Source organism: Rattus norvegicus, chromosome 4, assembly GCF_021556685.1.
Source record: "Rattus norvegicus strain SHRSP/BbbUtx chromosome 4, alternate assembly SHRSP_T2T, whole genome shotgun sequence".
Lineage (NCBI taxonomy): Eukaryota > Metazoa > Chordata > Mammalia > Rodentia > Muridae > Rattus > Rattus norvegicus.
In genome coordinates, this window is record NC_141537.1 from 147869181 (window position 1) to 147881747 (window position 12567).

The 12567-nt window shown below is 42.2% G+C and overlaps 1 protein-coding gene across 2 annotated transcripts in view; it reads left to right on the forward strand.

The window, feature by feature from the left end:
- Fancd2 (FA complementation group D2) overlaps positions 1-12567 on the forward strand; it is a 64576-nt gene that overhangs the window by 22788 nt on the left and 29221 nt on the right. For both annotated transcript variants that reach the window (XM_087657591.1, NM_001001719.2), the window contains 10 exon segments: positions 520-663; positions 2662-2796; positions 3686-3817; positions 4001-4111; positions 7769-7878; positions 9218-9278; positions 9890-10009; positions 10698-10771; positions 11076-11219; positions 11903-12003. In XM_087657591.1, coding sequence (XP_087513717.1) covers positions 520-663; positions 2662-2796; positions 3686-3817; positions 4001-4111; positions 7769-7878; positions 9218-9278; positions 9890-10009; positions 10698-10771; positions 11076-11219; positions 11903-12003 — 1132 coding nt within the window.

Below are 12567 nucleotides of genomic sequence, written 5' to 3' on the forward strand. Positions count from 1 at the left end.
AGCACTTGGGAGTGAGAGCTAGGAAGATCTTGGAGTTCAAGACCAGCCTGGTCTACAAAGTGAGTTCCAGTGCAGCCAGGCTACACAGAGAAACCCTGTGTCAAAAAAATAAACAAGCAAAAATGGGTTGGCTTCTTCTGGTTTGTGTAGCTCTATTATATTTCAAAAATAATTATAAGTTATTTAAGCTCATATTGATTTATAGTCTTGGTAACTTTTCATAAAGCAATCTTCCTAATTTTAAAAATATATAATTTAGTTGTCACATGATTTTGTCTATTTGTTTTTAACAAATGTAAAATTATTCAACATTCTATTTTAATATCACTGTTCTCAACATTCTGATTTCTTTTTTCAGGAACTACCAAAGGATAATAGTGGTTACACTTTATTTCTCTGAAGAGTGTTTCTGGTTTTTGTAATGGCATTTGAGCTCCGTGGGTGTGGAGTGAGCAAGCGAGTGTTGTCATTGTGTTTTAGTAGAAAGTAGTTGAGCTCTGGTGTGCTGCTCTCTGACAGGCTTTGGACGTGGCAATGTTGCTCATCATCTATGGAACCAGCACTCAGACAAAGAAGGGCGTTGAGAGGCTTCTGAGAAACAAGATTCAGTCAGACTGCATTCAAGAACAGCTCCTTGACAGTACGTTCTCTACACATTGCTTGGTAAGTGTGAGATAAGCAGGAAGTGGTGGCTGCAGGTAGAGAGATGCTGAGAAGATAATAGGTTGACATTTTCTGCACCATGTAGAAGTCTCAAAACGCCTTTGTCTACTATTGCTCTTTGACAGGAAGCTCAGCATGTCTCAGAGCAGTAGAGTGACGGCTTTCTTGAGATGATGGTATTAATGAGCCAGCCTAAATGGCTTTTTATCCTTCTAGGAAGATGTTAATGAAGTTAGTTTATTTTGAACTTCTCTAACTCAAGTTCTTTTGCCTTTTGGATTTTTAAAAAAGATTTGGTTTTGCGTATGTGTTTATGTCATGTGCCTGTGTGTATATGCCACATGTGTGTACGAGCTCTTGAAGGCTGGAAGAGGGCATTGGATCCTCTGAAACTGGAGTTACAGATGTTTGTGAGTTACCTGACATGGGTGCCAGGAACCCAACTTGAGTTGTTAGAAGAATGGCAAGCACGGTTAACTGCTGAGCCATCTCTCCAGCCTTAATATAATTTTTTTAATGTGTTTTGATTTTTTTTTTTTTTTTATGAGAGTCTCACTATGTAGTCTTGGCTGGCCTGAAATCTGGTGTGTAGACTAGGCTGGTCTTAAACTCATAGAGATCCATCCACCTGCTGGGTTTTTTGTTTGTTTCTTTGTTGTTGCCTTTTGTTTCGAAAATGACAATATCAGTAAAGAAGATGGAATTACTAACGTTATTTACTCATTTACTCTGGATCCTTCAATGTCTATCTTTTTTTTTTTTTTTTTTGGTTCTTTTTTCAGAGCTGGGGACCAAACCCAGGGCCTTGCGCTTCTTAGGTAAGCGCTCTACCACTGAGCTAAATCCCCAGCCCCAATGTCTATCTTTATTATATTGTTGATGGAACCTTCTCTTATAACAGTTATTTAAAGAACTTAGTTTGGAAGTCTGGGGAGGTAGCTCAGTTGGTAAAGTGTTTGCTACACAATCATGAAGTCCTGAATTCTACTCCCAGCACCCATAAAAATACTGAGCATGTTGGCACTCATTTGTAATCACAGTACTGGGGGTGGAAATATGCATGTCCGTGGGGCTCACTGGTCAACTGGTCACCCAGCATTTCTTGAGCCCAGGTCTCAGTGAGGGTCCCTGTCCCAAAAAAGAAAAAAGGAGGAGGAGGTAGAGGAGGAGAAGGCAAGGAAGGAAGGAAGGAAGGAAGGAAGGAAGGAAGGAAGGAAGGAAGAAAAATGAATATGGCTCCTAAAAAACCCTGAGGGTTACTTTTGCCCTCCTTGCCTTCCTTCCACATGGTCAAATGGTCACCAACACACACACACACACACACACACACACACACACACACACACACACACACACTACTCAATTTGGGTAGCATTGAATGTTATAATAGACTGAACTTAAATCATAACTGAAATAGAACAGCCTACCTGGGGAGGTGTATGATTGACTGAAGAAACTGAAATCTATCTATTCAGTCTAGTTTGTAGTTCCAAACTGAACAAGTAGGAACCATGTAATAAGCTTATCATTTAATTTTTTTAATTCCAAAGGTATTTCTTTATCTGTTTATGGAATCTGATCCTTAGAGGAAAAATCAGAATGGTGAAGGTATTTTTGGTACAATTAGGACTCCTTTTATAAATAGCAGTACATTGGGGACTCACTAGCATCGGGCTGTGGAAGCATGGAGCTCAAGTTCGTCTTTTGTAACTACAAAGTTTTAGGCCACCTAGAGTACCCACCAGAAAAAAACAAAAAACCTGTTTTGTTGTTTTCAGTTAGGTGAGAGCTGGGGTTGGAGCTGTAAGTCAGTGGTCCAGTGTCTGTCAGACATGGACCAGGCTCTGGGTTTGGTGCATCGTATGAAGGCTAGAGAGCAGCGTGTGAGGGCAGGAGAGCTGTGTCAGCCTGATGCCCCGAGGCCCACCAGTTGCTTTCTTTGGTGGTAGTGGTGGCTATTAGAACATTTTCCTAGTCTTCTCTTTCTTCCTCTAACAGGTTCTTAAGGATATTTGCCCATCTATCCTTCTGCTGGCTCAGACTTTGTTTCACTCCCAAGACCAGAGGATAATTTTGTTTGGCAGTCTTCTATGCAAATATGCCTTTAAGTTTTTTGATACCTACTGCCAGCAGGTATGTTGAAGCATTTATTTGGATGTTATATTCAGGGTGGTTAGATAACATGGGAGGGGAAATACCTTTGACCAACAGCTTGGAAAACTCAGTTCCAAGCCAGCCATAGAGATGCACATGTGTAATGGATTGTCGGGAGACAGGCAGGAGGATGAACAGAAGTTCGAAGCAAGACTGGCCTGCAGTGCGGGATCTTGCTGCATAGACCAAGAAAATACTCATTTCTAGTCTCTGTCCTGAAGCTGTAAGATAGGATCCCACTGTGAGAGCTGAAGTTTGGTTTAAAATCATTGAGATCTTGCTCATGTGTCGCACTTCAAGCAGCTGAACTTAGCGTTTATTTTACTATTTTTTAATTATGTGCATATGTGTGTGGAGTTTTGTATCTGAATGAAGTTTCTGAGGAAGCCATATATTCTTGGAATCATCCAGTCTGACTTGTACTCTATTCACAAAACTTGTAAGACCTTCAGCTCCTTAAGTATAGTCTTTTCAAGAAATCTTAATGTACACTAAGCCCAGCCACAACTTGAGTGAAGTTTAACTTATGGATACGTACTCAGATGGCCACACCAAGGAGCAGACTCAGGAGGTTTTGATAGTGTCACTGAAAGAAGGTCAAGACTGAGTTGACATCCCTATCACCCTAATACTCGAGAGACAGGATAGTCACGGGTTTGAGGCCAGCCTGGGAGAGTGAGGTCCGGGGAGCCAGGATAACTGTGGTAGTGTGGTTATGCTGTGTGGTTACCGGCTTCCTGAAGCCAATGCTCATGGCAGTTGGATAATAGACAGTAAGGTAGAGGTTAGAAAGGCCGTGAGCATGAACCCTTTAGAATGGGCGTGTCATGTTTTTGCTTCATGCTGCCCTGTTGACCTCCCTGTGTAGGAAGTGGTTGGTGCTTTAGTAACCCATGTATGCAGTGGGAATGAGGCTGAAGTTGATGCTGCATTAGATGTCCTCCTGGAGCTGATTGTGCTAAACGCCTCTGCCATGAGGCTCAACGCTGCTTTTATTAAGGTAACATCTGCTCTGACAATTATCAAATCATTTTCTGTGGCAGGTATCTCAGTGTTAATGCAATTCAACTGTTTTTAAATTTAAATAAAGAAAAATTTAAATTTAAACAGAGAAATGATTCAATTTAAATAGAGAAAAATGTTAGCTAATTACCTCATTTTGGACATTTTTCCCACTTCATAGGGCATTTTAGATTATTTGGAAAATATGTCCCCTCAACAAATACGAAAAATCTTCTGTATTCTCAGCACTCTAGCATTTAGCCAACAGCCCGGAACCAGCAACCATATCCAGGTAAGATGTTTTAAACCTCATTGTTTGAAATTTGCCAGACTAAGCCTGTGGAGTAGTAGAAACGACCTGACCAACCAGTTCCAGGACAGCCGCAGCCACAAAATAGAGAAACCCTGTCTCACAATATAAAAAAATTAAATGTTGGTGAGTGCCAAGCCAGCCTGGGCTACCTAGCAACATACATAGTTCAGGCTACTTCCTAGTGAGGCCCTGATAGAAGCCATCTAGGAGAGGCTATGGCAAGCAGGTGAGTTTCCTGGAGATAGCCCACCATTTTGCATGGCTACAGCGGGTGCACTCTGGAGATGCATGGCCTCAGAGACCTTGTCCCAGGATCGCTTCTCACTGCTGAGACACCTTTCCTGCCACTATTCCATAGCCTAATGATTCCTGGGCATCAGCCCACTCTACAGGGCAGATTTCCTGCAGATCAACATGAAGATGAACTTTCATGTATTAATGCTGTTTAGATGAATTAATGACTTTATAGAATTCCAGATTTGATTCAAATAATTTTAGGAAGAAAGTTTAAAGAGATGATTTTAGCTAAAATCATCCTCATAAAATAGTAAGTAAAGGCTGCATGATAAGGAATATAATGAGCTTTCATAAACTGCACTAAGAAGAAAAATAGGCTTGGGACAGATTCTCTATCAAGGAAAAACATTCACGCTAGGTCAGATCCAAGGATGAAGCCACAGTATGCACTATGATAAGGCAAGGCCATGTGAAACTGTTGCTTTGAACTTATAATGAGCTTACAGAATGAAACTCTACTTTGAACTTACTATTGACATCCTTCTGTAACTCCCTTTTGTGTAACATTTTATCCATGAGGTAGTTTTATAGAGAACTTTTATCTAAAGGTATAAAAAGGCTGAGAGAAAAAATAAAGTGTGGCTGTTGGCTCTGCTTCATCCACCAACTGTATACATGTCTGTCTGTCTATATGTGTGTGCATACATATGTAGGTATATGTGTGAATATGTAGGTATACATGTGCACTTGTGAAATAGGTGGTCAGGCCTGGCCAGAGTATGTGTGTGTGTGTGTGTGTGTGTGTGTATGTGTGTATATGTATGTACCTGTGTATGCATGACCTACTCTCTAACTTAAGAGCTAAAAGAGTTGAGAGTTTCTCACTGGGCATTCTTACCAGCTCCAGATAAATAAGTTTTACTTCATCAGTAATACTGACCCAGTAAATCACCTGTCACTGTCAGCAGGGATACAGTTGGCTGCTATCAGCATGACCCCAATTGCCAACGTCATACCCCTTCACTGCCTGCCTTGGTTTACCCTGTGGAGTCAAAGGTGGTTTTTAGCAAGACCCTGTCTAAACAATAAAATTAACAACAGTGAGTCATGGATATTTACTCCTAGCTCTTGGGAAACAGAATTAGGTGAATTTCTGCCACTAGTTCAGTCTGGACAACAAATCCCAGCCTGTCAGTGAGTTAGTCTGTTGGAGTAAAGATGGGCCTGAACCTGTAGTCAGCCAACCATGAGACTAAGCCTTGCTTTTCAGATTCTGTATGGAGTATTGTGGAGACACCAGATGTCTAAGCTGAACTTCACCTAGTCCGGCTTTCCTCTGAAGTCACGAATCACTGAAGAAAGCTACCAGGGTATCAATAGGAGCAAAGCTTATTGGGTTGGGATCATAACTCACCTCCTGCAGCTGTAGGGCCACTTTGTGGCACTAATTCATACTGGGCTGTGACTTTGGAAGTCCAGCACCTTGTTTAGTGTAAACATTGTCTTGACTAGGTGGCGCGCACACACACACACACACACACACACACACACACACGTACACACACGTACACACACATACACACATAAACACATACAGAATTCAGTGTGTATGGAGAGGTGTGCAATCAACAGTACCCATTTTCTAGGCATCTGGCTGAGCTCTGAGGCCATCAGTGCCCCAGTCCTGAACTTTCACAAATTTATTATTACCTCTGTTGGGCTTTCCCTTCTTGGTGCTGTACCCTGTTTTCTCATTTAGCAGAGTATTCGCAAACTGTTTCATATCCATAATACACAGTTACTTTGATATTTTGTTTTTGAATTGTGGCAAAATATATACAAAACTTTTTATTTTCATTATTTTTAAGTATATCAGTGGTATGGAGAATATTCACAAATTGAAATTATAATTAATATTCATTTTCAGAATAGTTGTCATTCTGAACAGAAAGGTACCCAATATGACAGTAAGTCCACGCCGCCCACTCTCCTGGGGCCTTGGTAAGACATGTAGGATCACACAGTGTTTCTTGCTGTCTTTTCTCAGGCAGTGTTCTCGGGGCTACAGGGCACGTCAGACCTTCATTCTCATTGTGGCTGAATGTCCATTTCATGTCCATCTCTCTCTCATTCGTTGATTGCCCGAGGATGGCTGTGGGCTGTTTTTACCTTCAGCTGTTTGGACAATGCTGTTTGAGCATCATGTGCAGGTCCACATGTGAGCCTCGGCCCCAGCTGTAGAGTGTATACCTAGAGATAATGTTGCTGAAGTATTCGGGGTTCTGAGTTTAGCAATCTGAGGAGCTACCAACATTGTTCAGAACAGCTATACCGTTTCACGTTCTTACTTGGAAAGCACAACATTTCCTATTTCTGCAAAAACTGGAGCTGCATTTTTGATAAGGATTACATTAAATCCTTGAACAATGTTTTCATCTTTCAATAATGAATTTCCAACCCAAGAATATAGGATATCTTCTTATTACTTAGTTCTTTTCAGGAGTATTTTTCAGTGTGTAACTGAAGCTGGCTGCAAACTCAAGTTCTGTTTTCAGAGTTATGCCCCACACCCAGCTAGCAGTGTCTTATAGAATTTAACATGTGATCTTCTGCTTCCTTAGTTAGACTTCTTTCTTTCTTCTTTCTTTCTTCCTTTCTTTCTTTCTTCCTTCCCTCCCTTCCTTCCCTCCTTCCTTTCCTTCAATCTTCCTTCCCTCCTTCCTTTCCTTCAATCTTCCTTCCCTCCTTCCTTTCCTTCAATCTTCCTTCCTTACTTCCTTTCTTTTTTCTTTTTTGGTTTTTCTGGGTAGCCTTGGCTGTCCTCAGACTTGCTCTGTTGACCAGGCCGGCCTGAAACTTACAGAGATCTGCTTGCCTCTGCTTCCCAAGTGCTGATTGAAGGTGTAAACTACCACTGACCAACTTAAATTCATTTCTGAATGGTTTATTGTGGTCTGCATAGTGGGTCATAGGGTTGTGTCAGAACTGCACAGTAACCTGTGGTCAGCTGTGAAAACATCCTCATTTGATCAGCATGTCCTCATTTTGGAATGAGAGCATCTACTCCTAAAAATTGCCCACTGACCTCTGTGCCTCTGCCCTGCACATAGGTATACACCCAAAATCGATATATTTAAAAATCGTTCATTGTATCTCGTATTTTAGCTGCACGACCATCCCACAGTGATTCTTATGTCCTAGAGCAGCTGCCATGACAACACTAAGAGCGGTTGTGGAATGTGGACCTTGTTCTAGGAGCGTTGTATAATTGGTCTGTGGATTTTCTATCTTCTACATGAGAATTAGAGAATGGAATTTAGCTCCAACAGTGATTTTGTCCTTTCGATCTGTTACTCCAGAACAGTCTCTCTCTGTCCTCACCTCATTATCTCATCGTAGGATGACATGCACCTGGTGATCCGGAAGCAGCTCTCTAGCACTGTGTTCAAGTACAAACTCATTGGGATCATCGGTGCAGTCACCATGGCCGGCATCATGGCAGAAGACAGGTACTTGTGCAGAGTTGGTTTCTGGTGCAGCCTTGCATACTTTATATTTTGTAACATTATTTTAATAGAGATATTAAAACTATAAGAGAAGAAGTAAACATGTCTGGCTTCTTTTCCATGTTCTCTTCTAATTGTTTTTAGGATTTTTGTTATTTTCAATTACATTTTTGTAGGTTGGTATATGTACATGAGTCAGGTACCTATGGAAGCCAGAGGTATCAGTTACCGAGGTCAGAGGAGCCGGAGTTACAGGCAGATGTGAGCTGCCTGATGTGGGTCCTGGGAATTGAACTCAGGTCCTTGGAAGAGCATACTCTGAACTGCTGGGTCCTTTCTCCAGCCCATTCCTTTCTAATCTTAACTATATATACCATTGCAATTTTTATAGAGTTACATTATAGTTATTAATCATAATGTTGCCCAGAGGTACAGTGCTGGAAATCTTTCCACAGAGGGTAACCTTGGTCCTTCTAAAATTAATTTTTAGAATCTGCTTCTGACCTAAGCTCTCTCTACCTGCATTAATTCTGTCTGGAGCTTCATGTTTAGTAGAAATAAATTTTCTGCGTGGATTCCTCACTTGCTATGAGTTTACTTGCATTGAAAACTGACAGTATGCTTCTCAGAAATCCTTCGTCAGGAATTCTAAGAGCTTAGGAAACATTCTTAGAGTCAGCATAACAGCTAGAAGAAAGGAAGGGGGAAAAATATGAAGAGCCTTTTGTGTGTTGGTTAAGAGTTTATTTGCTGATCCATACTGTTTGTCTGGAGTCCAATCCTAGCTCACCTAAGGACCTTGGGTGAGTTACTCTGTCTTTATACTTTCGAAACTGTGAAATGCTAATTATTCTTACATTGTAGACTTTTAAGAGTATTCAGTGGCTAGGACAATGCCCAGAACACTCTACATATTGAAGAAATGTTTTCTTTATCTGGGTACATGGAAAGAGACTCACCTGATGGCAGGAGTTTGAAGCTGTCTTGGGTAGCATGGTCAGACTATTGTCTCAGGAAAACAAAAGAGACTCTCTTATCATTACTAATTTAGTGTGCCCTTCAAAATACGTATTAGTTGGTCTTACTAATCTGCAAAAGCCTCAGAATTCAAGGGACAAAGGCAGAGTGATCACTTGCACCCTGGAGTTTGCCATAGACATAACCTAGTGTTACTCTGTCTCAACAAATGAGGGAACTGTGCTTCACTAGGATGAACAGAGTTCACCTCCATGCCTTCATGAGATTTTACCTTTATTTCCATCTGAAAGAAAACAAGACTGTTAAACTTACTGCCAATTATTATAAAATATTACAAAATTAAACTAAAATTCCTTGTTCCTAGAACTATGCCATCTAATTCAACCCAGAGGAGCGCCAGTGTGAGCAGTGAACAGCACACACAGGTAAGTTTCTGTGACGTGGTAAGAAGTGTGCCAGTGCACAAGGCTCGAGGCTTCTCACTGTTGTTTTACTAGGAAGCGATGTGAGTTTTCTTTCACAATGCTGGGATGAGCAGGGGCCTCATGTATACTACCACTGAGTGACTGGAGTATTTTGTGTATCTTGTTTAAGAAACATCTTCAAGTAACTATTTTTAAAGATAAGGTCTTGCTATGTAGCCCAGGCCTGGAACTAACTATATAGACCAGACCGGCCTTGAACTTTGTAGGATCCTCCTGTCTCTGCCTCCTAAGTACCAGGATTACGGGCGTGAGACACCATGCCCATCTTGCCTTGATAACTCCTCAGAAGTTCTCTGTAGGACACATGGCAGTGTTCTTCATTATGCTGTCTCTCTTCTCCTCTCCTAATGTCCATGCCTAAGGGTGTCACTCCAGCTTTGGTTTTGGCTTTGGTTATGATCTATGCTTGGAAAGAGACAGACTAGAGAAGAGGTTCAGGGATGCCTCACTTAACTTATGGCAGTGAGATTGGAGAAAGAACTTACCACTGAGTGTGGAGATGAATTCAGAGTTGGCAGCCCAAGAGTCACGGCTATTTCTATCTCTTCCAGGTGACTTCTTTGTTACAACTGGTTCATTCCTGCACCGAACACTCTCCTTGGGCCTCTTCTCTTTATTATGATGAATTTGCCAACCTCATCCAAGAAAGAAAGTTGGCTCCAAAAACCTTGGTAAGAATAATGTCTTGTTTTGGGGGTGGCAGGTAGGAGCCAGTTCTGGAGACAGGTCTCACTGTGTAGCCCAGTCTGACTAGAACTTCTATAAAGATTAGCCTGCCCTTGAACTAGCTGTAGTCCTCCTGCCTCTCCATCCCCAGTTTTGGGATGACTGGGGTGAGCTGCTAAAACCCCATTCCAAGTGTCTTTTCTTAAAGTGACAAAGCATCAGAGCTTCTTTGGCACAATTAAGTCTTTCTCTCTGTTGTGGTGTACAAACAGAGCATCCTGGGCGTCCTGATCCTAGCTGGGAAGAGTCCCAGTTTGTGGACTCTCCTGGGGCTCCTCCACATAACAATGATTATAATGGTAAAGGTGAGCGGTCGTTGGTTTCTGTACCAGGCACCAAGTGAGGCACTGTAGGTGCATTTTCTCCTTTCGTCACAGTATTGGAGGTCTGTGTTACTATTTCTGCTTTAGAAATGAGAAGCCTGGGGGTTGGGGATTTAGCTCAGGGGTAGAGCGCTTGCCTAGGAAGCGCAAGACCCTGGGTTCGGTCCCCAGCTCCGAAAAAAAGAACAAAAAAAAAAAAAAAAAAAAAAAAAAGAAATGAGAAGCCTGTAGTTTAGAAGGGTTAATGGCAGCTTATTTAGGGCTATAGCAACTATACCCCTCACTACACCATTCTTGTTTGCACTGGAAGGAATGGGTTGCTCAGACGATCTTTAATGATTTCCAAGATGCCTTTGTGGTGGACTTCTGTGCTGTTCCAGAAGGGTGAGTGCTGTTTACCTTCCAGGTTGGCTCTACTAGTCAGGAGGTTGTATCCGTTCAGTGGCTAATACAAATTTCACATTACTTTTGCCCCCAAGTCTGCCCACCATAGTTCACCCCACCCCCACCCCCACCCCCACCATCCTGTATCCCAGCTGTAGAATTGCTAAAATGGTCCCCACCTGTTCTCTTTATTTATAGCTGCTTCCTAAAATTGTTTTGATTGAAGTTGGTTTGTTCTAGTGATTTCCCACTTGGCCTTGTTTCCCTCCCAGTGGGGACATCAGATTTTGGGTTCTCTTCTCAGTGACTTTCCATTTCCTGTGAAAGCGCTCTATGGACTGGAAGAATGCAACACTCAAGATGGCATTGTCATCAACCTCCTGCCACTGTTCTTTCAGGAATTTGCAAAAGATGTCAGTCAAGTGACTTCACAAGAATCAAGCCAGAAGTTAGTTGCTTTCCATCTGATGGTATTTTGAATGTTCATGGGAAATTCTCTTTTTTCAATCTCTTAATATTAATGAATGGACTTATTTATTTAATGTGTATGAATACCAAAGTGCGTGTATCCACACCATATGCATTCTGGAGGCCGTGAAGGTTAGAAGAATGTGTTGGTTCCCAGTAGTTGTGAGCCATCATATAGGCTCTGGAAACTGAACCTGGGTTCTCTCTTAGAGCTGTAAGCACTCTTAACTCCTGTGCCATTCCTCCAGCCCCATTTCATAGTTCTTTTAATGTGTGGGGTCCTTACATCAAAGTGATTCTTTGAAGAAAGGTTGTATCGAGAGCTGCAGAAGGATGCAGCCAGAGGCCTCTTTTTTTCTTGCTCCCTGGGGTTGAGGTTCGCATTGCCTGTGAGAGTCAGCGCACACTGCACCAGCTTATTTGTCCTTTGCGGTTTTTCATGGGCATCCTTGGCTGCCTCTGCCTCCGTCACCCCCTCCTTCCCACTGGGGCCTCACAGCTGCTCGCATACCCTTTGCCTCCTCCAAGTGTAGCTCGCTATCTGCTGGGCATCACTGAGTTACTTGCCGCTTCTCTTTAGTTACAAGAGCGAGTACCTGTAGTTTTGGATTCCTTTGACTGTGGTACTAAGTGTGGCCCCTGAGGTGGGTTCTTCCTTCCTAGATCAATGTCTCCTTTGTGCCTGGCTTCCCATTTCCGGCTGCTGAGACTTTGCGTGGCAAGACAACATAACGGAAACTTGGATGAGATCGATGCTCTCTTAGGTATGGTTGCGGTTCTCAGGGCCTTCTTTTGTGCTCTTGTGGTAAAGTAGGCAGGGGCCAGGCCTGTACCTCATGTGTGTGGGATGGAATTTCTAACCTCAGATGAGAATTGCAGCAATAATGAAGTGTCAATCAAATGAGCTTGTGTGGAGCCAGGCATTAGCTTGTAATTGTTGCTGAATGCTGTTTGGTGAACATATCCTTTATTATTATTTTTATTTTTATTTTTCTCCCACTTGTATGTGTTTACTTTTTATTACTATAAATCTGGGAGGTGCACAGCATCATGACACATTTTGTGACCCATGGCCTTTGCAGGAAGACCTCTTAGGAATTTGGCATGAACCATGCGGCTGTTTCAATGGATCTGAGATTCTGTTCCCTGAATCACTCTGGTTCCGTTTGGTTTGCCTCCAGGAGTCACTGTGCTGTTGTTTGTTTTTTTTTTGGTTTTTTGTTTTTTTGGTTTTTTTTTTTGGTTCTTTTTTTCGGAGCTGGGGACCGAACCCAGGGCCTTGCGCTTCCTAGGCAAGCGCTCTACCACTGAGCTAAATCCCCAACCCC